The sequence below is a fragment of the Megascapheus bottae genome, chromosome 34 (assembly GCF_031878675.1).
Source record: "Megascapheus bottae isolate mThoBot1 chromosome 34, mThoBot2.hap1, whole genome shotgun sequence".
NCBI lineage: Eukaryota > Metazoa > Chordata > Mammalia > Rodentia > Geomyidae > Megascapheus > Megascapheus bottae.
Genome location: NC_143542.1, coordinates 2,556,068 through 2,577,646, shown reverse-complemented (window position 1 = coordinate 2,577,646; position 21,579 = coordinate 2,556,068). Strand labels below are relative to the sequence as shown.

The 21,579-nt window shown below is 47.6% G+C and overlaps 1 protein-coding gene and 2 long non-coding RNA genes across 3 annotated transcripts; 2 read left to right on the top strand and 1 right to left on the bottom strand.

Moving 5' to 3' along the window:
- The first annotated feature begins 1,185 nt into the window (after positions 1-1,185).
- Positions 1,186-6,128, top strand: LOC150042615 (speedy protein E4-like). Its single transcript, XM_090324131.1, has 6 exons — positions 1,186-1,448; positions 2,132-2,368; positions 3,442-3,500; positions 4,016-4,101; positions 5,699-5,867; positions 6,041-6,128. Exons 1-6 carry the CDS (start codon positions 1,343-1,345, stop codon positions 6,098-6,100), a joined length of 717 nt encoding a protein of 238 aa, XP_090180257.1. The 5' UTR covers positions 1,186-1,342; the 3' UTR covers positions 6,101-6,128.
- Positions 3,189-10,105, bottom strand: LOC150042614 (uncharacterized). Its single transcript, XR_016533570.1, has 3 exons — positions 9,981-10,105; positions 4,019-4,142; positions 3,189-3,469 (listed from the first exon to the last, which is right to left on the bottom strand). It is a non-coding gene; the product is annotated as an uncharacterized LOC150042614 (long non-coding RNA).
- Positions 10,106-10,305: 200 nt separating this feature from the next.
- LOC150042613 (uncharacterized) lies at positions 10,306-20,201 on the top strand. Its single transcript, XR_016533572.1, has 2 exons — positions 10,306-10,396; positions 19,635-20,201. It is a non-coding gene; the product is annotated as an uncharacterized LOC150042613 (long non-coding RNA).
- The last annotated feature ends 1,378 nt before the right edge of the window (positions 20,202-21,579 follow it).

The window sequence follows — 21,579 nt, the reverse complement described above, 5'->3', positions numbered from 1 at the left end:
TCTGAGTAGCTAACATTAGGGGCATGAACCACCTGCAGCCAGCTAGAATGATAGTATTCATGAGCCAAAACCTGTGCTGAGCTGGGCACCAATGACTTACACCTATAATCCTAGCTACTCAGGAGGCTGAGATCTGAGGATTGTAGTTCAAAGCCAGGTTGGAGAGAAAAGCTGATGAGACCCTTATCTTTAATTAATTAGCAAACCTCCAGAAATAGAGGTGGGGTTCAAATGGTAGTGCACTAGTTTTGAGTGAAAAAGTTAAGTGATAGTGTTCAGACCAGGAGTTCAAGTCCCAGGATTGACACAAAAACAAAGCAGATTTCACTGGTTGTTCATTTTAGATATGGTATCCACATATTTGATCATGCGTACTGCCTATTTTTTTTGTAGCATATCCAGACACTAGCTCGGAAGAGAAAGGAATATACAAACCAAGACGAATTTTTGGCAAAGCAGTCATGGACTCTCTAGTACATTTTAATGAACAGAATTGTGATTTGAGATAGTCATATATTGCTTAACCACTGGGTTAAGTCCTGAGGTACCATTAGGCCAATCCAGAAGGAAGAAAGGAGAAAGAGAGAGAGAAAAAGAGAGAGAGGAAGGGAAGGAAGGAAGAAAGGAAGGAAGGAGAGAGAACGAAAGAAAAAAAGGAAGGAAGGAAAGAAAGAAAAAGGAAGAAAGAGAAAGAACGACATGAAAGGAGAAAGAAAAAGGCGAGAAAGAAAGAAAAGAGAAAGGTAGAAATAAAAGACAGAGGGAGAGAAAGAAAAGAAAAGAAGGAAGGAAAGGAGAGAAAGAAAGAAAGGAGAAAAGAAGGAAGGAAAGAGAAAGAAAGAAAAAGAGAGAGAGAAAAGATAGAAATAAAGGAAAGAAGGAGAGAAAGAAAGAAAAATAAAGGAGAACAAGAAAGAAAGAAGGAGAGTGAGAAAGAAAAGAAGGAAGGAAGGAGGGAGGGAGAGAGGGAGGGCCAGACTCTGGCAGTAATTCCATCAGGCCCTGAGAACACTGTAGTCTTTTCTGCCTCAGACCCCATGTGCTTCCTTCCCATCCATAATGGGAAAGGTCGTGTTCTACCTGGACCGGGATGTTCACTGGAGTCCAGGCCAGTCAGGCAGTTGCTGATGTTTGCTTTCAAACTGGTTGTCAGGCTGGAATAGCTGATGACATCAGCGGCTTCCACCTTGCTGATTGGAAGGGGCCGCACTCCGAGGTGCTCGGTGGATACAGTGGATAACCGCATCTTCTCAGCGTTGTTCACGGTGACTTCGCCCAGAAGAAAGGATTTGGCCAGATCTCAGTCTAGGTTTGGTGGAAGGGAAGAAAGTATTTGTTGAGAATGTTGGTTACTTTCCAACCATCTTCTCAATGTGAGAACCAGAGTCCCCAGCCGTCTGGCTACTCCTCTGACGTAGTGATGGAGGAAGATGTGCCAGAGTCATCAGGTGATGGGCTGGGGTGAGAAAAGGTTTAAGAGGGTGACTAGTAATGAGGAAGGGGTACACCAAAAGGGAGGAGGGATCCAGGATGCCAGAGACCGGAGGGAGAACCAGAGGTAGGACAAGGTTGTGGATAGAAAAGCTTCAGAGCAGCGGGTGCAGGTGGCTCATGCCTGCCATCCTAGCGACTCAGGAGGCTGAGATCTGAGGATCATGATTCAAAACCAGCCCAGGGAAGGAAAGTCCATAAGAATCTTCAGTTAACCACCAGAAAATCAGAAGTGAAGATGTGGCTCAAAGTGGTGGAGCGCTAGCCTTAAGCAGAAAAAGCTCAGGGACAGAGCCCCGAGTTCAAACCCTACTACTGACAAACCAAACCAAAACAAAAAGATGAGACAAAGAGAGGTGGGGGTGGGGAGGCGGGGTGGGGGCAGGGGGGCAGGAACTCACCCTCAGTGGAGAAAGTACCTATAACGAGAAAGAGTTTTGGAAAAGAAATAGAGGGGTCAATGGCTAGGTAAGCTGTGTGTGTGTGGGGGGGTAGGGGACGGGGCACCTGTGTCATCATGGGGACAGAGAGAACAATGGGTTGGGAGCTGAAGAGTTTGGGATCTTCTTGGGGTTTAGATGGTTGAAAAGTGGTTGTAAACATAACCTGTATCACACCGGGACAGGGCTTCTTTACTCAGCCATGTGGACGGACTCCAGGCCCCTGGCTCAGTCCTGCAGTCTGAAGAAGAAGAGGGACTGGTCATCAGATTCTGAATCTGAAGAGGAGCCAGATGAGGAGCTGGTACAAGAGAAGGAAATGGCTGCCAGGCCAGTGTGGTGTGTGGAGAAGCTCGGTGGGCTGAAAATGAAGTTTAAGAGACGGCGCCGATCACTTGTCCTCCCCGTGCATCACAAGGTGTTCGCCAAGTTGCTCGGTAGGGACAGTCCCCTTGCCAGAGAGCCATGGCACGACCACTGCCTCCAGGGAGTCAGCTGGCCTGCAGTCTGGGGGGACAGAGGATGCTATCCGTATCCCTGGGATATGCAGACACCAGACCCAGGGGCTCATAGGTGACAAGGACCACATCAGATCTGACAAAGCTTACACCTCACCCCCAAATCTTAGTTTTCACTCTCCCCTCTGAAACTTAGCTCCTTTTTTTTTTTATTGTTGGTCGTGGGGCTTCAACTCTGGGCCTGGGTGCTGCTCCTGAGCTCTTCAGCTCAAGGCTCTACCACTTGAACTATGGTGCCACTTCTGATTTTCTGGTGGTTATTGTAGATAAGAGTCTTACGGACTTTGGTACTTGGGCTGGCTTTGAATTGCGATCATCAGAGCTCAGCCTCCCGAGTAGCAAAGATTACAGATGTGAGACACCACGCTGGGCTCTTGTTTTTTTGGGGGGGGCGGTGCTGGTTTGAAGGCCTAGGCACCATCCATGAGCATTTCTTGGCTCAAGGCTAGTGCTTAACCATTTGAGCCACAGCTCCAATTCTGACCCCTGCCCCCACCTCCCCCCTCCTTTTGTTTTTTGCCATTTATTGGAGACTGGAAAAATCACAGATTTTCCTGCCTGGTCTGGCTTGGAGTTGCAATCCTCACATCTCAGTCTCCTGAGTAGCTAGGATCACAGACATGAGCCACCAGCACTCAGCTTCAAACTTAGATCTTACTAACTTTGCTGACCCTAAGTGTGTGTCCCAAGAGACTAACAGAGCCATGGTCACAACCTGAGGTGACATCAAAGGGCAACATTGCATGGATTCCTTTTCAACTTGTGCAGTGGTGCCTCTGTTGAATCAAAGACCTGAATCTAGCCCATATTTGACTGGTACCTGGATGTTCGGCTCTCCCTCTGGAGCTCCTCTGGAGAATCGTCTTCTCTGGTTCTTGTCTTACATCTGTCGTTGGACTAGAGCACTGTAAAGGGAGGCTTGCCATCCCTGTGCTCTGTTCCCATGCAATCCTGTTCTACTTCTGACCTTCACACATGCACTCTGTCCACAGAGGATCCAGTGGTGAGAAGATTCCTGGCCTGGGACAAGAAACTGAGGGTGTCTGACAAGGTGAGGGGATAGGCTGGTACAGAAAAGCCCCTCTAACCCACAGTATACCTGCATGACACCCCACAGTCCTGGCCTCTGATGACCTGTCAGTCTCTCCCTTGGGGCCTGGAGGTTTGACATAGAGGGGTTGGGTGGCCCCTGCCTCTGTTTGGGGTCTAGGTTACTCTCTTGCCATGGGAAGACACTTGAGAGTTTCTGACCCTCTCTGCTCCAGCTGACCAAAGACTTTCCTGAGCCATCTGCCCCCCTAAGAGTCCCCAGACCCTCCTGAGCCATCTACCCCACCCCAAAAGTCCCCAGTACTGACCAGCATGGGACATGGCCGACAACTTTCCCCTTGTCTTCTGGCTCACTTTGAGCCTTCCAGCCCCTCTCCCCCCACAAAAGCAGGTCATTCCATACTGGGAGTCACAGCTCAGAGCCATGCCCCTGCCCTGGCCTCTCTTTTCTCTGTCCCATGTCTCTCCTCTCCAGGGTGTCACCTCTCTTTTACCCATTTTCTTTGTCTCCATCAGTACCTCTTGGCTATGGTCATTGCTTATTTCAGCCGTGCTGGCCTCTTCTCCTGGCAATTTCGGCGAATCCATTTCTTCTTGGCTCTGTGAGTATTCTGTCTTCTCCTGTCCTTCAGTAGCCAATGCCCTGTGAGGGTTTGGAGAATGGGCTATGAGCTTTGATTCATTTAACATCTGTCCATGCTCTGCTCTGTATGTTGCTAGCAACTGCCCTGCTAATTATTCTCCAGAGTAAGCCTGGGGTTCTCAGTGGGAATTCAGGCAGCTGTACTATCTCTTCAACTAAACCTGCTTACCATATATATATTTATATTTATATTTATATTTATATTTATATTTATATTTCTTTCATGATTCCTTCCCAGTGTCCTTGCCTCTATGTGTAGCTTGTGTCTCCTGGGCAGCTTGCCTTCCTACATCTGTACCAGAGACAATCACAATCTTTAAAGTCAATTCGAACATGAAACACCTAGTTAGATTCATGGGACTCACTTTTTAGCCCAAGTCATTGCCAGGCTGAGGCAGGAGACATATCTGAGCCAGGAATTTGAGACAAGCTACCAAGCTAAACCCCAAAATGGCCCAAACCAGTTCATTCCCTTCACTAATCTGCCATCATAATAGAATTTGGGAGAGTAAAGTCTCTTGCCCTCCCTCTTGTTTCTTAATCCCACTAGACACCGTTGAAGGCCGAGCTCTGTCAAATCACGTACCAACCCTGAAGCACTCAACTCAAATCTGTTCATTTCACAGGTTTTTGTTAGAGTCAATGAAGTATCCAGTATGGCATGTCCCACTCATTCAATAATTGCTTTTGTACCGGTCCATGGCCTTGACCTCAGAGCCCGACACTGTTCCTGAGCTTGTTTTTTCTTTCTTTTTTTATTTCTGGCTCTTTGCCGGTTAACTAAAGAGAAGAGTCTCCATGAATTTTCATGCCCAGGCCAACTTCCAAATAACAATCCTTGGATTCAGCCTCTTGAGTAGTTACAATTATGGGTATGAGCTACCAACGCTTGGCAACAAAATATTATAAAGAGCTTCCTCTTTGCTAGGAGTAGAAGGTAATGAAAACAGAGATCTAAGAAATCCTGGTTGAGAAGCTGGCCGCGGTGGCTCACCCCTGTAATCCTAACTACTCAGGAGACTGAGATCTGAGGATCAAGGTTCAAAGCCAGCCAGGGCACAAAAGGACCTGAGACTCTTACCTCCAATTAACTTCTAGAAAACAGGAAATGGGGTTTGGCTCAAGGGGTAGGACAGTAGCCTTGAGCTGAAGAGCTCAGGGACAACGCTAAGGCCCAGAGTTCAAGCCCCATGACTGACCAAAACAAAACAAAAAGAAAAAAGAAATCCTGGTTGAATGGATGTACCTCATCAACCAAGGGAAGAAAGAAATTGGCAAATGGGCCAGGCATAGGCTGTACCTTGGGTCTGTGGTGGAGAGACAGGTACACACACAGCATGAGCAGAGGGAAGAGAGCAAAGACGAGGAGGAGGAAGTCAAGTCAGTTGCATGGTACAAGAGTAGAGAGGCCCAGCCTTGAACTCTCCACCTTAGCTTTGTCTTCAGCATCATTCTGTGAGAGGGGCCTTCAGGGCCTCAGCCTTGCTGTGAGTTCTGGATGGGCTGAGTGGGTCCACCCGGGGCTCCCCGACACCTGCCCTGATTTTTCTCCCCAGATACCTGGCCAGTGACATGGAGGAGGACAACCAGGCCCCTAAACAAGACATTTTCCACTTCCTCTATGGAAAGAGCTATGCAGAACGCCCCTCGTTCCACAGATTGCGCTACCAGTGGATCCGGTCCATGGGCTGGAATGTTCGGGTTTCCCGGGAGGAGTGTGAGGAGGTGGATATCTGGGGGTTGATATGGGGCTGGAGGAGGAGAGACTAGATGGAGGCGAGATGGGAAGGGATGGGTAGAAGAAGGATGTGGTGACTAGAAGGAAAAGAAAATGGCATTTTTTCCCCCTATTCCTTGTGAGGAGTGGAACCTGTTCAGGGAGTTGTTTTTCTTTCCAGATTCAAGGTTATGACCCAGAGCTCTGGGTTTGGGGGCGAGACCGTGACCACTTGCCCTAGGACTCCTGGGAATTTGAGGTTCGTCGGCCTGAAGGCAGGTACACCTGTATCTTCTGGGGATGGATGGAGGAATCTGTTCTCTAATTAGGAAATCCATGGATCCACGTGTGTGGACATTCTCACCCCCCCACTCCCACGGATCAGACAGACACAGCCCAGCCACGTCACACTGTTCGATCATCCCCCATCACTGTATGGTCACAGAAATGACAATCACAGGCACATGATCTTGACAGATATGCTAAGTGACTCAAGGACATTCAGCCTGACCTCTGAAGAACCCATTGTTCACAGGGAGGCATAAATTGGGTAGAAATCCTTCAACCCCAGGCAACTGGATCCAAATGAAAGCTTTGCAATCTAGCCAGAACTTCTCCTCTCTCCCTGCACGCAACAATTTGTGCTTTTACTTCCTCTTAATTCATTCTTTGGTTCCTTTATGGATACTAACTTTGGGGACTTATTTGTCACAAAATGAAAGTTTTAAGAATAGGCCATTGGAAAGGAAGAGTCTGTATATTGGCAATAGAAAATAAACGTTGACTTCTTTGCATCCTAATTTGCCTTCAAATAAATTGTGGCCAGAATTCTACTTTGCCTTCTTCCTCTTCCCTCACTTTCACACGGCTGGATCAAGTTCTCCTCTTGGAAAATTCCAGATTTGTCCTTCAAGCTATGATCAAGAGAGTCAGAATTGTGCAGTTAAGAATAGAAGGTTTGGGGCCGGGAGTTTGGCCTAGTGGTAGAGTGCTTGCCTAGCATGCATGAAGACCCGGGTTCAATTCCTTGGTACCACATACTTAGAAAAAGCTGGAAGTGGTGCTGAGGCTCAAGTGGTAGAGTTCTAGCCTTGAGAAAAATCCAAGGACAGTGCTCAGGCCTTGAGCTTAACCCCAGCACTGGCTAAATAAATAAATAAATAAATGAGGTTCTAGCCTGGCTCTAGTGGCTCATATCGGTCATCCTAGCTACTCAGGAGCCTGAGATCTGAGGAGACTGATTTGAAGTCAGCTCAGGCAAGAACGTCCATGAGACTCTTATCTTCAATTAACTACCAGAAGTGGAGCTGTGGCTCAAGTAGTAGAGTGCTAGCTTTGAGTACAAAAGCTCAGGGACAGAGCCTAGGCCCTGAATTTAAACGCCAGGACTGTTTGGCACACACATACACACATGCACACACACACACACACACACACACATGGATGAAGGGTTGAAACTGAATTGATAAGGGATTCTAAACTTTAGTGTGTCAATCATCTCCATGCCTGGGAAAAATTTTTTTACCTTTTCTTGATTCAAATAATATTTTTTATTGTAATTAATAGAAGGGTTACAGTTATATTCACCAGATAGAAGGAGCATTACTTCACACACTTTGATAACCCCTTCTTTTTTTTTTTGCCAGTCCTGGCCTTGAGCTCAGGGCCTGAGCACTGTCCTTGGACTTTCTCAAGGCTAGAGCTCTACCACTTGAGCCTCAGCACCACTTCTGGCTTTTTTCTATGTATGTGGTACCGAGGAATTGAACCCAGGTCTTCGTGCATGCTAGGCAAGCACTCAACCACTAGGCCAAACTCCCGGCCTCTTTGATACCCCTTCTTATGTTTTTGTCCCTATTTCCCTCCCCCACCTCCTCCCCTCATCTTGTTTTCCCCCCTTCCCTTTCCTATTTCAAATAAACAAATAGTCATATATTCAATATACCAGATAACAAGGTAAGATACTGTAACAATATGAGAATAACTAAGGGACAACAAAAGAGATGAGAAATAACATAGTACCTTAAGAACAACCATCACATATTACATGGCTCTTGTTTCCATATCCTGGAGGTCCTTTCACTTAGCCTCATCCTATATGGCCTTATGTATCTAGGTTTTGAGCTATTGTAACCCTCTGCTAAGAGAGTCCCACGTTTGTACTAATTCTTGCCTAGAAATTTTCATCTGTTATCCTATCCCCTTGTTTCCCAGATTGCTGGACAAAAAGAAATGTACGTTTTCAACAAGAAGTCTGACGAACACTTACAAAACCCCTGATGAAGGAAAGAGGAGCCTCTTATAGAAAATCTAGAGGAACCCAGACTCTGTTAGAAATACATGCATAAAACTGCCATGAACTTCCCATGTACCCCTGAGGGTACATCAAGGATCTCCTGAAGGGATGGATGTCTGCAAATCAGGATTCTTTCTGAATATCCTTTCCCCCCCCTGAGGCACCACTTGACTTTTAGATTGTAAGATTCCAGTCTCTCCAAAGTTGAAGGTCCTGATTTTTGTGCCAATTCTGGTAGTTGAATCGAAGACTATCTAAAGTTAGAGTACAGGGACTCAGACTGGAAAGGAGAGAAGTTACTTTGCAAATGTGATTAGAATTACATAGTTTTAATAGATAGGGTTAATACTTATATATTTTATTGTATTATTTTGAATAGGTTGGGCGTGGAATTATTTATGATCTTTGATTAAATAATTTAGAGATATATAGTTTCAAAAATAGTTTCTTATAGTTATGTAATCTCATATATTCATAAACATTTTGATTTTTGTATAATTTATACCAACAGCTTACATATCTATAATACTTACAGCTAGGTGGCAATAGCTCAAATTCTTGTAAATATCAATTTTGATTTGACATGTAGTCTTCCTAATTGGCTTGTAAGCAGTGAGCTATAGTTGGCTAATTTGTCTGGATATATTTCTGTGTCATTTTAAACAGGCCATTTCTTTTGAAAGAATGCATATGAATTGTGTTTGTAAAGAGGGCACTGTCACAATTTCTTTGAGAAAATGCAATAAAGATAAAATACCTCCTACCTCTCAAGACATGTGAAAATATAAAATATTGTTTTACACTGTTGAACCTATTTGGCCAAATTCTGAGCTCTGAAACAAAATCATGTTGTTGTTATTGTTGTTGTTGGTCATGGGGCTTGAACTCTGGGCCTGGATGCTGTCCCTGAGCTCTTCAGCTCAAGGCTAAGCACTCTTCCACCGGAGCCACAGCACTAATTCCAGTTTTCTGGTGGTTAAATGGTTAGGGTTACGGACTTTTGTGCCTGGGCTAGCTTTGAACCTCGGTCTTCAGATCTCAGCCTCCCAAGTAGCATGAACCACCAGTGCCTGGCTATGGTACTTTTTAATACAGGGGATTTTTTTTGGTCAGTCCTGGAGCTTGAACCTCAGGGCCTGGGCACTGTCCCTGAGGTTCTTTTGCTCAAGGCTAGCACTTTACCACTAGAGCCACAGCACCACTTCTGGCTTTTTCTGTTTATGTGGTACTGAGGAATCAGAGGCAGGGATTTATGCATGCTAGGTAAGCATCTACCAATAAGCCACATTCCTAGCCTAAGGGCATTTTTTTTTAGCTCAGGGTCTAAGCATTGTCCTTGGGCTTTCTCAAGGCTAGAGCTCTATCATCTGGGGCACAGCACCACTTCTGGCTTTTTCTGTTTAAGTGGTACCAAGGAATTGAACCTGGGTCTTTGTGCATGCTAGGCAAGCACTCTACCACTAGGCCAAACTCCCAGCCCCAAGGGAATTTTTTTTTTAAAGGTGGCAGATCTTCAACTAGCACTTGAAGCCAGAAACAAAGGGAAAGGTATTGAGGGAAAACCATTCAGAAGAATGAAGGAAGAAAATGGTGTGTGAAAAATAATCCTACAGAAAACCAAAACAAAAATGGTCAAAACTTTTGATATTCCCTTTCTAAATCTGCCTAATTCTGCTTCTGGTGAGAATTTCTTAGCAAGGTAAGTTGAGAAGCATTAGTTATTGAAGCATTTGTGAAGCAGCAGGTTGTCTGATCCTATTCTATTTTGTTGTCTGAATAACTGCAACATCATACAAAGAATCCACCTAGATGTTAGGAACATGACCTTCAGATTTGAAAGACCATCAGAAAAGAATGGCTGCCATGAATTCTCCTATGCACAGGATAATGGGGCTTGGGGGATGGGATATAGAAGAACATCCCTGCAAAGGAGGTACAGAAAAGGCAGAGGCTATAAAGGCTGTTTGAGGAAAGATGGAGGAAAAGATCAGGCTGCCTGGAGAGGGAGGTCATCTGACTGAAGCTGACCAATGAGCAGAGAGTATTTTCCCTTCCTAGTGTGATTGGCTAAGATCTGAATATGAGCCCAGCCCATAAATCAGGGCTGTATTGGAACCCTGAGGAGGGCAGTTGCTGAGGCAGTTGGTGGACTTGCAGTTGTTGACAGTTAGAACCATCCTGTAACCTGAAAGGCAGAGCTCAGCACAGAGGGCAGTAAGCAGAGCCATGGGGTCAGGAGAGGTAATTTCTGGTATCATTATCCAGCACCCAGGTACAGCCATGCCTGCCACCATCTGCCATTAGATTTTTTTTTAGTTGTCTAATTTATTTCCTCTCCCTCCCCCAAACTAGGGATTGAACTCAGGATCTCACACTTCTCAGGGGAGCAACAATGTACCCCTTTACCTGGTAATTTTGCTTTTTTTTTTAAAGTGCCAATATTGGGCTTGAACGTGGGGCCTGAATGCTGTATTTGAAATTTTTATTTATTTTTAGCGAAGGTTAGTACTCTACTACTTGAGCCACAACTCCATTTCCAGCTTTCTTGGTGCTTAATGGAAAGTTAAAAGTCTCAACGACTTTCCTTCCTGGACTGACTTTGAACTGTGATCTCAGATCTCAGGCTCCTGTGTAGTTAGGATTATAGGTGTGAGTCTCCAGTTGTCCTGTCTCTTCTACTTTTTTCAGTTAGAGGCCTCTGCTAACTGTGCCCAGATGGCCTCCAACTTGTGATTTTCCTGTCTCTTCCAAATATTTGAGGCACACAGGCGTATACTGCCGTGCGCACCTACGCTTCTTAGTTCTGTAAATCCTTCTCCCAACGTGGTGGTCCAAGCCAGTTTGAATTGGGTTTTATTCCAGTAGCCAGCCAAAGGCCGGTCAGTCTGTTCCTCCAGCTTTCTAAGGGATGAGCCAGGCGCTGCAGCAGCATGGATGGGGATCCGGATCCACACTGTGGTGTGGGGTTCACAGCACCCGCGCGCACAGGGCTTGAATCTGGAGGACTCGTGCAGTGTGATGGGAGGCAGAAGCCACCTCACCCCAGTTCCTCCGAGGATGAACCAGAATAAGGAAAACAACCTGCACTCACTGAGGGGGGGAAAAGGGAGGCCCGGGGAGGGAAGAGCTGGGTCCCAAAGAGAAGGCGCAGGGCTGGGGCGTGGATGCCCCTGCGTGCTCAGGAAAGCTGCGCGCCCACGGTGAGGGGCTCAAGCGCGCAGAGGAAATGGGGGGGGAGGGGGTTCTACTCCACAATAGCAGGATGTCTACAGCCATTTCTCATCTTCATGAGTTTATGGCAGGTAATTTGGTCTCCGTCAAATGGTCTGGAAAAGCCTATGAGGATTTATGAATTTGTTTTTCCTCATCAGGGGAACTGTTGGATCCCATTTCCTTGTGGCCACTTTGCCTCTTTGGCGAGAATTCCAAAAAGCAAAAGAACCAATATCAGTGCCTGATGGGGGAATAACTACCCCAGTAGAACAAAGAGAAAAAAAAAAATATATATATATATATTCTTTTTCTTTTTTTTTTCTTTTTACCATTCTGCTGTCCTCTCAGTTAAATTAAAAAAAAAAAAAAACACCTTTTCCTCCCAGTTAAAACTGATCACCATTCCAGCCTTTATGTCACAACCATATGTTCCTACTCTAAAAAGGAGACCTTCACGTCCAAACATAATGCTGGACTAAAGTGCTGTATGGAATTAGCATAACTAGTTGCTCATTTTTTTTTGGGGGGGGCCGGGCCTGGGTGCTGTCACTGAGCTCTTTTGCTCAAGGCTAGTGCTCTAACACTTTGAGCCATACCTCCACTCCTGGTTTTCTGGTGAGTAATTGGAGGTGTCTCATAGACTTACCTGCTGGGGCAGTTTGACTGCTGTAGAGCCCAGCCACTTGAGTAGCTAGTATCAGAGGTGTGAGACAATGCTCAGCTTGGAAAAAATTGCAACAGTGACAGTTCTAAGTCTTTTGCAATTGCAGTTTGGTCCTTCTGTTTCCTTTTTCTATTTTTTTTTGTTTGTTTTTACTTTTTGGTTCCAGTCCTGGGGCTTGAACTCCAGGCCTGGGCGCTGTCCCTGAGCTTTCTTTTTAACCAATGATAGCACTCTACCATTTATTTCTGACTTTTCAATAGTTAACGGGAGAAAGAAGTCTCACAGACTTTCCTGCTGGGGTTGGCTTCGAACAGCAATCGTCAGATCTCAACCCTCTGAGAAGCCATTGGCACCTGGCCTCATGATCCCTCCCTTGACTGCTGTGATGTGGCTGAGGGTCTCGATGCCATTCTCAGTGTTGTGAGTGTGGGAAACATGGTGACCACCATGCAGCCATGAGGGGACACAAAGGGAGCCACCCAGAAAGGACTTAGGAAGAGATTGGACTGGTCTTTTCCATGACAGGTTTTTCTTGTCCTTGCTTCTTCACTAGGCCACCCACAGCTGCATCTGTTTGTACCACTTTGCTAGGCAATGACGGGAGGCCTGCTCTTGTGACTTCTGGGATGGATTCCCACCTGCCACAAGTCCAGAGATGCCTGCGTGAAGGAACAGCCATAGAGACTTGCAATCTGCTGGTTGAAATCATTCAAGAGCAGAGAATCGGTAACTAAGGCTCAAAACACTGGGTCACGAAGGAAGATGTTGTCCTGAAGCATTAGAGAACTTTGGAAGTGGCAGCTTAGAGCACGGAAGCATTCAGTATAGTGTTTGTGATGATGGGGGTAAAAAAAAAATACGCCAGAAACGACAGCAGCAAAGAGACATTTCCTCCGTCTAGAAAGTCTTTTAGAATGAAGTGCATACGGTCTCCATCATTTAGGCTTTCCATGATGAGGGAAAGTTTTCAGTGTGTGTGTGTGTGTGTGTGTGTGTGTGTGTGTGTGTGTGTGTGTGTATGAGAGTACTGGGGCTTGGACCTCAGAGTCATGTGCTCTGGCGCAGCTTTGCTGCTCATGGCTGGGGCCTTACCACTTGAGCCAAACCTCCATTCTGTCTGTGGTTTGGATGATATAAATGGGAATGTTTGCCATAACCAACATTCACACTGTGGCTTTCATGAGACAGGAAGGGCTCTACTCTACCTTTGGTAACCTGAGTCTTTGTAAGTCATGGCCAGGCCAGTTAGCTGGGGCAAAAGTGCCTTTGCCAGTGGACTCTATAATGGTCTCTGATTTCTTCTCATTGGAGGAGATATTCCTGGGATCTGCTTTTCGTAACGCTGTTTTTAAGCGAGATTCAGCGGGATTTGTCTTTTTGAGGTGATATTACTTCATATCCTGCAGTACCCTGAAGATTACATGGGGCTCATGCATATATATATATATATATGCTTATGAGTTGTCATTTTCAGATGATGTGAAACTGGTGGCATAGAAAAACGAAGTACAGAAGCAGAGCAGGCCCACCCCGCATGAGCTGGGTTTGGGTGAGTCTTGGCTGTCAGCCCCTTTCATTGGAACCAGTTTGTTCCTGAATTGTTGTTCTTTCCTGCAGGCAGGCAGTGATCTAGTCTTAGAATCAAGACTCCAACCATGAGTCTTGTCACAGGAAGAAACATGGGTCACACCATTGGGTTGTGCCATGGATATGGATGTTTCTCCTGGTCCTATATTGGGGAGTCGCTGCCCCATGGAGGATGCAGACACCCCATGAAGTCGTCTAGTGAGGAAGAACTGTTCTCCCAAGGATGAGTATTGAGAGGACAGGCTGATCACTTCATCATGCTTGAAGGCTGAGGGGCAGACAAGGGGTGACCTGGTCACGAGTAAGTTTTCTGACCACATCCAGTGTCCATTCAGCCTGTTGGACAGGCTAGCGGTCCCCGCATTGGGAATTAGTATGGTAGGAGTTGTTGTGTGAGCTTTTGCCCTGGCAGACATGCCCACTTGTGTCCCACACCCACAGCATCTCAGCCAGTGGGGGGGGGCTGGGAACACAGAGGGCAGCTTTAGGACCACATGAAGAGGCTTTGCTGGAAACGGCCATCCTCATCTTGGAAAGGCATGCGCTTATCACCAGCAAGGGGGGCTCTTGCCGTGTCCCTTCTGCCTTGACTACTTGTCATCTTCCGGCAGATGTGAAAGTGAGGATGAGAAGGTGAAAGTGTGTCCAGCACAATCACAGGCTCTCCTCTTCATGGGGAGACAGGGGTGGAAGGGTCCTTTTGAGGGTCATAGTGTGTATCCCATAGATGTTTCTCCCTCACGTGGGTATCTGATGTGGCCTGCGAGCTGTGTGACTGGCAGCTCACTGGATTTTCTCAGTAGTGGAGAACCCTGATCTCTTATGAGGTGTGGGGCCCTGTGGTGCAGGGGTGCAGGGGATGGTCACAGCCCACCTCGGGTGAGCACTGGCCACAGGTCTCACCTTGGCTGAGCCAGCGCTGCTACCACGTGGCCCTCTGACTGAGAGCGATAGCAAAGGACTCCCAGATGATGGTTGAACTTGTGCAAAAAGGTGAGAGGGAATGTCTACGCTGCAGGCTGGCAGAAACTGCCTCCAGGAGATGGGAGGACGCCTGTGAGCTTGTCTATGGGCCAGGCCCCTTGGCTCCAGATATCGAGGGAGGGTTTATAACATGCTTCACCCACAAAAATGTACAGGGCTCAGAGTGTGCTGTGCCAGGCATGATGTCAGGATACCGCTCGGCTTGAACCACAGCACTCAGTGCCCGGGTCCCTGACCTGATCTCTCCCTTTGGGTTCTCTTGGGATTCTTAGTGGCTTCATAAGTCTGCACTTCTCTGCCTGGAGCCAGGCAATGGCTCCTGCATTCTGCAGGCTGGTGCCCAGGCTTTTCCTCCCCTAGGTGACCATCCTACAAGCTATGGTCTGGCAGGTCTTCTTGGCTTCCAGTCTCCAGGATGAGGTATGTGTAGCAACATAATGCGTTCAATTACATGGAACGACTTGATCACATTTGGGTGGTCCCAGGTTTTCCGAATGCTCTCTTGAGAGGAAAGGTGCTCATTTTGCTCAGCATTTGGCACCTAGGTTTTGGTCAGTTGGCTGGAATTCATCTGTCCATGCTGACGCTGTCTTGTCCTGGTGTGGAGAAGCCTCGAACGATGGGACTCTTTTCGTCTTTTCATTCCGTGTCCAGTTTTCCTGTTGACTCCTCACTTCTTTCACTAGAAATAACCCTCAATATCCACACCAAGAACAATGCCAGGTAAAGAAAACCTGGACGAAAAAGAAAGGTAAAGGAATGGTTTAGGTCATTGGTATACTCCCAATTCAAATGATGAGTCGTTTTAGCCCCTTTCCAAATAATGTCCATTTTTCTACCCTTAACAAATAAGGAGAGCTTGAAGGTTCTAACACAATGCTGTCCACTATAATTATTAACCTAAAGTGCTGCAGGCAATGAAAAGAACTGGCTTCTTCAGCCAATTGTGAAACTGCTTTCAAATGTGAACCATGGCATTCTATGTTTGTGTCTGGTAGTTATGGTCCTTCTCTTGCCTCTCTGATGGAGCTCAGGCATTCAGTGCCATCCACAGCGGGCAGTGTGTGTCCGAGGCTGGATGCTCAGAGTGTGGTTCTGACCAGAATCACCCTGAAGGGAGGTAAGGCGAGAGAGGCCTAATCTTTCCCATTGCCTTGTCCTTCCTACCCCAGATCCCAACGGCCACATCTCTTTCCCTTATTGGACAGTGATGGGGGCGTGGCCTGCTGAGGTCCTGGACACACCCTCCCTCATTAGCTAATGTCTGGCTAGGGTAAAGAGGAAGAATGTCCTTGTCGTCGTCGTCCTCATTGGCGGCAGGGCCATAAGTCCTTGGGGAAGTAGCAAACTTTAGGGAATTTCTAACCAAGAGGCTGGCTTACTTAGGAACCTGGTTGGCTGGAACTCTTCTTCTCCCGGTTCTGCAACAAGCCCAGGCTGCCATCTTCTAGGACAAAGTCCATAAGGTCTCCATGATTGCATTTTCTATGGGAGGAGAAGGGGCCCTGGTTCCCCTCATCACAGTTGGATGAGCTCAACTTGTTATGTCTATTTCACTTGGCTTAAAGGATTCTGCTCTAACTTTAACATGATTTTCTCGACAACTTGGGGCTTTGTGAGTTAGCGGCAGGCCAGTTCAGTCGAGCCCCTCCTTAATGGGCAGGAGGGCCATGTTTTGGTCCCATGTCCTCTCAATCAAAGGAGGGTTCTTAACAGTCACTTCAGCTTCAGCTGTTGGCATGACACACCAATGACTTTCCGGTGTGATGGATGTGTTACGGACAATGACGCCATTGTATAGATACAAGTGTGAGGTGTCACTTGGAATGCCATTAATGGTGGCAAATGCAGAAGCATAGCGGCCCCAGCATTCCTCCCTGCTGTTTGGTTGATTTTGCTCTGTCTACTCCTTTCATTGGAACAGGTTGATTCCTGAAACGTGGCAGTTTCTTTCCTGCCAGTAGTTAGTGATAACACTAATCATTCTGGTCACTGTTTTCTGGTTTCAAGTCATGTCATGGACAAAACTTTGGCTCACACAATTGGCTTGTCCCCTGAGGACTGGCGATTGTCGTGACACACACAACTACAGACAATGTCACAGCGTTGGGAGAGCTTGCTGCTGTCTGGGTCTTGAGCAGCAAACTCAGCCACTCCCAGTGCGGAACTGGTGCCCGCCATGGGCTCCCATGCAGAGGGAATGTGTGAGCGTATTTCTTGTTAGTTTTCAGGCTACGGTTTGTGACGCAGGGACGGGGCATGGCCCCGCCAGCAGCTGCCCACAGGGAGACAGTGTTTCCTCAGCAGATCCTGTGGGTGAACATCCAGGTGGTTCTGGCTGGCACTCAAGCTGGGATGTCCCTGGGACCCAGTGGAGAACGTGGATGGGCACACAGAGAGGCCGTGCTGGAAATGGGTGGCCATTCTCAGGCGGCTCCTGATCTGAGAAATCAAAGTGGGGAAAGGCATATTCAGTGGCATTCATCACCTTCACCCAAGTTGAAGGTGCCAAAATGTGGGGTGTCAGCCAGCTGATGCATGACCTCGACAGGAGAGGGTCTCCTGTCACCACTGTGTCTGGCTTCGGCCAGGCACTATGGCACCATCACCTTAATCAGGTTTTTTTCCTGTGCAGAGAGACCGTGTCTGTTCTGTAGGACGATGTGGCTCCGGTGTCACAGCCACCTGTGGCGGTTTCTCCTCTTGTGTGGGGCATGGGTGCCCCATCTTGGGCTTCTACCTGGTGTCTTCGGTTAGTAATTGATTAATGATGTTTGAACTCATGCAGAAATGGAATCGGAAAGTTTCCATGTTGGAAACTGCTGTTCCAGCTGTCAAAAGCTCCCTCCAGAAAACAGATGCCATGTGACCATGTTATATAGGATAATCATAGGCTGCAGATACCAGCCACAGGCCCATCACACCCTGAGCCTTGGGATAATTTGGGGGCAACGAATGGTTCCTTGTCACAGAGGGTATCTAGATTCTGCTCATCTTTACACTGAATTATAAGCCAAGGCCACTAAACTTGACAGAGCCTTCCGTGTCTAACAAAACATTATCTAGTTTCAGCATTGTATTTTCCTATGCCCTTCTCATGGTAGTACCGCCAGGCTCATGTGAGCTGCAGGAACACTGTCCCAGAAAGTTCCACCATGGCATGGGGAGATGGTCTTCATGACTCCACTTTCCTTTGGCGAGAAATAGTTTCCCTGAGTTTCAATTCTGTAGATCAACTAAGTCACATTCGAGCGCCCCAGCTCTTTCCTGATATTCCCTTCCAGTGGAAGGTGGGTGAAAGGATTCTGCTCTACCTTTGTCAAGCTTTTCAGTGTCTCCACGGTCTTTGTGATTTTGTAGTGGGCCACTTTGACTTTGGTGATGGTTTTTCTCCCTATAGTCTGGAGGATCCAGGATGTCTCCTTGTCCGAAGATGTGTTCTTGGGTTCCTGCCTCCTTTCACCCCTTTTCTCATCTTTCCCATTAATCTTCCTTACCAACACCATGTAAAAATTTCAAGAAAATGAAAAGCCCATAGAATATTTCACTTGCATGCCTCACACTTTGGACTCATTCCAATTACAGTAGTGATGAAGGGTTTTGCAGGTTGGTTGAAGTTCTTCTAGTAACAAGGATAGCTTGGTGGTTCTAAGCTAATGCTGCCAATCGTAATTACTAGTATTAAGTACGGATGCAACAAAAGAATTGGCTATTTGCCAATATCTAATGCGTTTTGGTTTTCCTTAGCATTGTGATTATGGCTATTCTCAGGTATTTGTCATTTCATTTATGAGTCTTCTCTGGAGTGTATTGTCAGAATCACCGTGGACACCTCTAGAAAGTACTTCTTCAGAAACAGTTCTCTCTTCAAGTAATCTCGTTTGGTGGGTTTGTTTGTAGTGTTCTTCCCCAACTCTCTATGTGTTGTCTGTTGACATTCTGCAACCAGAACAGCATTTTTGACCTGCTCAGCTATCACTTATAAAGCAGACACCATTAGACCTAAAGATGTGTTCCAGGTAAGTTCAGGCTAAGAGACTCTTCTTCCAAGCCTTTTGATTGCTTAAATTTGGCCAAACCCAAAACAAGCCTGCCTGGCAGATTGTCACGTGACCAGTGTGTCCTTCCTCTGTGACAGAGGATCACAGCGGGGTAATGAAGACATGTTTTCCTGGCAATGAGGAAAGACCCACTAGGACAAATCTCATCCCAGTGTGGGATGGGGGTGAGGGGTTGGTGGTCAGGAAAGTCAACCTCAGGCTGGCGAACCAGTGGATATCTTCAGAGGACACCATTTAGAGACAGACAAATTGCACAAGAACTCTTACACGTGAGGGGCAGTTGTCTAACTTCCTAGTGGAGTCACCGGTGCCAGCCCTTCCTGATGCAACTAGGGCTGAGTTGCTATCAAGCATTGTTTCATAACTATGGCTGCCTGGTGCTAAAGCCAAAGCCCATGTTGTATATGTGGTCTCTCCTGCAGCTGGTCAGGGTCTGCTACCTTGCCTCTTTAGCATCTGCTGTTCCTGTAGCACCAGGAGAAACCCGGATTCCTTCCCACTCTCTGGACATTGACAGCCTTTGTGAAACAGGAGGGCTCTCCAGTAGATTCCTCTGCTCATGCGCCTGAGAATGAGATTGGTCACAGGGGCATGTGTGATAACTGTCTTCTTTCTTGGCCTATGAGCACCTGTCCCTAGAGGTAACCCGCCCCACTGTCCAGGCACACATCAGTCCCCTAGCAGCCATGATCCTACAGAACAAGAGGGCTTTTCTTCGGCTCACTGCCACCTTGGGGGCGCCTGTGTCACGCCTGGGGGAGATGGCTGATTGGGAGATGCAGTCTAACACTCCCAAGTGAACCCACCAGGCCTCTCGACCTTGACAATCATCTCTCCAGGATGAATCTCATGGGAAAGCTGCTGCCCGTGGGTTTCCTGGCTCCTCTAACTCAGGACCTTCTGTGTCCCTGGACACAGACTGGACTGTGCAGTCTTCACTTTCTCACCGTGCCTTTCCTCTCATTTCCAGGCCTCACAAGCACAGACGATATTACAGCGTTGATCTCAGGCAGCGCCCTCCAGTGGCCCAGTGCCCCTCATCCACGTGGACCCAGGCTCTGGACAGTTTGATTGCAGAGCCCCATGGCCTCCCAGACTCCCCCAGAACCCTCTGCCAGAACAACAAAAAAAATAGGCAGGGACATCTCTACGGCCCTGCTCAGCTTGAAGCAGTTACAAGAAGATGAGACCTCCACCCCACTGGAACCAGGACTAGTTTTGTTGCTCTGTCAGGGGACATGTGGAGGAAGTCTCTCTTTGAGGGGGGGGGCATGGCAGACCTAAAATGCCAAGGGCCAGGTGGGATGAGGAAGGAGGGCCAAGCACATGACATGTCCCTGCCCTCCGAGAAATCAGACCATGAGCCCAGGAAGAAAGAAGCCATCCACAAGACCCAGGGGAAAGGAAACAGCCATCAGCAGAAGGCCCAGTAACCCCACAAGCCTGTCTCCAGCCCCTTATTGTCAATCTAGGCGGGTTTCTCTTGTGGCTAGGCTGCTCGCAGCTTCCATTTGCCCAATAAACCCTTGCATTCCTAGTAGTTTGTCTTGGTAAATAATTTTTACCCTCTGTCACCCCCAATATTTACAACACTCCCAATTTCTCTGTCTTCACATCTTCCTCACTGCTCCCCGCAGCCTTTCACAGTCCCACCCCCTTTCTCCCTCCCCTACTCTGATGCTTTCCTGTCTGTCTGGCTCCTCTCCATTCCCCATACCACTTATTTCCCTCTTCCCATTTTCTGACTTCCCCCTTGTTTTTTTTTTTTTCCAGTCCTGGGCCTTGAACTCAGGGCGGCTTGGGCACTGTCCTTGGACAATTTTTGCTCAAGATTAGTGCTCTGCCACTTAAGCCACAGCACCACTTGTGGCTTTTTCTGTGTATTTGGTATGGAGGAATCGAACCCAGGGCTTCATGCATGTGAGGCAAGCACTCTACCACCAGGCCACGCTCCTGGCCTGACTTCCCCCTTCTTGACTTCCTGTATTCTCCCCAGAATTCTCTCCAACTCAGTCACATCCTCCACCCCACCTGCGCTCCCCCTACTTCTTTCTCTGAATCTTCTCCTCTTTCATGACTTCTTCTCCTCGTCACCTGTCACCTGATTGATACCATTTGTCTTGACTCCTATCTCCTCCTTTAAAATATTTTTTTTTGGTCAATTGTGGGGCTTGAACTCTGTGGGGCCTGGACACTGTTCCTGAGCTTTTTCACACAAGGCCTAGTGCCCTATGGTTTTGAACCACAGTGCCCCTTCCCGTTTTCTGGTGGTTAATTGGAGATAAGAGTTTCCTGGACTTTCCTGCCCAGGCTGGCTTTGCACCGCAATCCTCAGATCTCAGCCTCCCAAGTATTTAGGATGACAGGTAGGAGCCACCAGTGTCCAGATGAACGTTTTCCTTCCCTACCCCCAACTCTTCCCACGCTACCACCCACCTCCCTTTGCCACACGTGCTCACTGCTCTGCCCCTGCCCAACTATTCGAGCTGCTTTCCATATGCAGAACCCTGAGCCAGAACACCCTGTCCTTATCTCCATACCTCCCAGCTTTGCCCCAATGACCTGACTTCCCCATTTCATCCACCCTCCGATGCTTCACATTGCTTCCACCCCTTTTCCAACTCCCACCGACCCTCGCCCTCCCACCCTCTACTGCCACCCCTATTTCCATGTGGCCGACCCCTCCCAACCTCCCATTCCTTCCCAAGCTCCTTTCTGCCTCTTGGCATTTTCACAGCCCCATGACTTCTCCCCACCTGCCTGACCTCTTCTGAGCTCCCTGAGCCTGCATCGCGACCCTCATCCCACCTCATGTTATGTATGCCCCTCATTGGCCCCTGACCACGTCCACTGTCACCTGCTGCCTAAAATCCTGACCCCTCCCTAGCTCCTTCACCTGGGTCCCTTCCTGGCTT

Coding starts and splice junctions, on each gene's coding strand:
- LOC150042615 (XM_090324131.1), top strand. CDS start 1,343: ATGTTGGTTACTTTCCAACCATCTTCTCAATGTGAGAACCAGAGTCCC. Junction 4,102..5,698: donor ATCCATTTCTTCTTGGCTCT/GTGAGTATTCTG, acceptor TTTTCTCCCCAG/ATACCTGGCCAGTGACATGG. Junction 5,868..6,040: donor CCCGGGAGGAGTGTGAGGAG/GTGGATATCTGG, acceptor TTTTCTTTCCAG/ATTCAAGGTTATGACCCAGA.